This window comes from Mustela erminea, chromosome 14 (assembly GCF_009829155.1).
Source record: "Mustela erminea isolate mMusErm1 chromosome 14, mMusErm1.Pri, whole genome shotgun sequence".
NCBI lineage: Eukaryota > Metazoa > Chordata > Mammalia > Carnivora > Mustelidae > Mustela > Mustela erminea.
In genome coordinates, this window is record NC_045627.1 from 53,492,272 (window position 1) to 53,495,122 (window position 2,851).

Consider the following 2,851-nt stretch of genomic DNA (forward strand, 5'->3'; position numbering starts at 1 on the left):
AGAATTGGTACTATGTCCATCCTTTCCTTCTGAACAATAGCATAATATACCTTTATCTATCATTTGAATTATCTAAATGCCTTTTGGTAAGTTATTATTAATTCTGCTGAGCCATGTTTATTGCTGAAGAGAAGTAAAATAAAAAGTGTGTAAATTATTAAATTTAGGAAACTTCAAGCTCGTGATAGATATCAGAGGGAAGACCAAAAATATCAACTGTCATTCAAATGTGGAAAATTTGGAAGAAGATAGTTATGCAAATCAAGGTAAAATGTAGCCTTGAAAAGTAGATTTCCGTTTTGCTAGGGATGTGCAGAGGTCATGTATGGTGGCCAGAGACAAGCACTAGAACTCTGTGAACTGCAATGTGGCCAGAATGAGGACACAGGGTTCTCTAGCCTTGCACTCTAAGGCCATGTGATTTTTTTTTTATCTTGATGTTTTCATTCTGCAAATTGTTTCCCTCAGAGCCTGGTGGACCTGCTTGTTCCGCAGAGTGTAGATGACAGGGTTCAGCAGTGGGGTCACCACCGTGTTCACAATGGCAGCCTCCCTGTTCGAGTCCAGTGTGTTTGTTTGCTTTGGTTTCACATATATAGACACACAGCTGCCATACATCAGAGAGAGGACTATGAGGTGAGAGGAGCAAGTGGAGAAAGCTTTCTTTTTCTCCTTGGCTGAGGGAAGTTGCATGATTGTGATTACTATGTTGCTGTATGCAATGATAGTTATGATAATGGATGTGAAAATAATAAACAAAGCAAGAATTAAGGCCAACATTTCAACAGACCTGGTGTCAGAACAGGAGAGATGAATCAAGGGGCCAAGTTCACAGAAAAAGTGGGGGATGACATGGGGGCCACAGAAGGATAACAGGGAGACTTTTACTAACAGACCAGTGATGAGAGGGAAGGCCAAAGCGAAGCAGGCAGTGACCAGGAGGAAGCAAATCTTTGGGTTCATGATGGTCGGGTAATGCAGAGGCTTGCAGATGGCCACATACCGATCCAGAGACATCACTGCTATGAGGAGTGATTTCTGCTCCCAGAAATAAAAAGAAAAAAGCTTGTATGAAACAGGCAGGAAAGGAAATGGTTTGCCTGCCTAAGAGAAAGATGACCAGCAACTTAGGAATAGCAGCACTTACGACACCACACTCCACAAAGGAGAAAATGCTGAGGAATAAGTACATAGGTGTGTGGAGCCGGGAGTTGGCACAGGTGATGGTGACTATGATAGCATTACCTGCAGTGGATGCCAGGTATGCCAGCAGGTGCACCAGGAAGAGGACCTTTTCCAGGTGTTGGATGGCAGGAAACCCCTCCAAGGTGAATTCTTGGACAGATGTTCTATTCTCCATTTCTGTGAGCATCTCTTTCCATAGCAGTATCACTGCCGGTCTAACCTACAATAAAGACATTGGGGAGCACAATTGTTTTAGTGGGCATATGATTAAGTTTTTGCCTATCTAAGAAGGTGGTTAGGCTGATAGCAAAGTTGGTTCTAGAGTCAGAAAGGCCAGATTTCAATACTAGTTCATTAATGAGTTCCAACTCCTGAAAGATGAGTCATCTTTGGAAAGGTAGTTAAGCTTTGTGGACTTCACTTTCAACCTCTGTAGAAAAAAGATGATAGGATCTACCTATTAATATTCTTGTGAGAATTAAGATAAAGCATATAACTCACTTGGCATATGCCAACATTTCCTGTGTTTTCCTCTAGGTCTAATTGTAATCATTATTAACAGAGTGCTTAAATAGAACATCATCAGTAAGCAGAGGTATTGAGAGTTTCTTAGTTATATCATTTTATTGTTTTTAATGATATTATCAATTTTCAGTAAACATAACACTAAGTTTAGTAATATTCTCTTTGAGTATCCCCTTAATAATGTAACACATTCTATGGTCCAAGTTGTCATCATCATGATGTGTTGAGAGCTTGAGCTTATTCTATTCTGGTCACTGAAATTCAGTATTTCTATTACTCACAATAATCAGGAGTTCCTTCTATAGAAGCAGAAACTGAGGCTTAGAGAGTTCTAGACAGCTTAGGTCACATAGCTGACTTTAGCCTGATTGCCAGAACCAGAACCCCTAGAGCTTCCAATTGCAGTGTCAAAACATTTTTAATTGGACCAAATCTATTGTTGTTGTTCTTTCAACCTTAAAAGAAAGATTCATTTTATTTATCTTAATTATTTATAGCCTTAGGTAGTATTGCTGATGAGTTTTTGACCTGTAGAATGACATGGGGCTTAGGATCTGTGTTAGTACAGGCATTTTACAGAAGAGACTGGAGACCAGAGTTATTGAGGACTGCTCAACAACAGCTAAGCTGTAAATCTGGGACTTACCACTCAGCTTCCAGTTTAATGTTGGCCAGTGATGGAGGTGGGAGTGCTAATACTTCTTGGATTAACCCACTTGAGTGGATATGCTGGGCATCTGACACTCTTACATCAAAGCTCAGTGCTTTTTTTTTTTTCCTTCAGTCCTCCCAATCAGTAACTTCTCTCAGGTTGGTTTTGGCTCTAGCATTTCAATACTGGGCTAAAGGTTGTGAGGAAAGTGTCTCTCTCATTAACCTGCCATGGATCAGGTCCTTGAAGGGCTGCTCATGAAAGCAAACTGCTCATCTCTGAGTGGTACAGTCTAAAGGAGCCTCTCCTTTTGTTCCTGTTGACCCCAGTAAGCCCACCAATTTACCAGGATGCCTGAGGCCAGGCATGTACAGAAGAGTCACCATGTGGGAGGCAGGGCTTCCTTCCTTCACAGCTATTATCGTCTAAGAAATCAAGAGCTTGCTCTGGGCTGAGGGGAAAGAGAAGGAAACTCATTTGTCACAGCCT

At 41.1% G+C, this 2,851-nt stretch overlaps 1 protein-coding gene across 1 annotated transcript; it reads right to left on the bottom strand.

Moving 5' to 3' along the window:
* Positions 1 to 429: 429 nt before the first annotated feature.
* LOC116572764 (olfactory receptor 6C74-like) lies at positions 430 to 1,384 on the bottom strand. Its single transcript, XM_032312041.1, is given in 2 exon segments — positions 430 to 1,036; positions 1,038 to 1,384. Coding segments are annotated over 2 exon segments (942 nt in total). The 5' UTR covers positions 1,373 to 1,384.
* Positions 1,385 to 2,851: the final 1,467 nt, after the last annotated feature.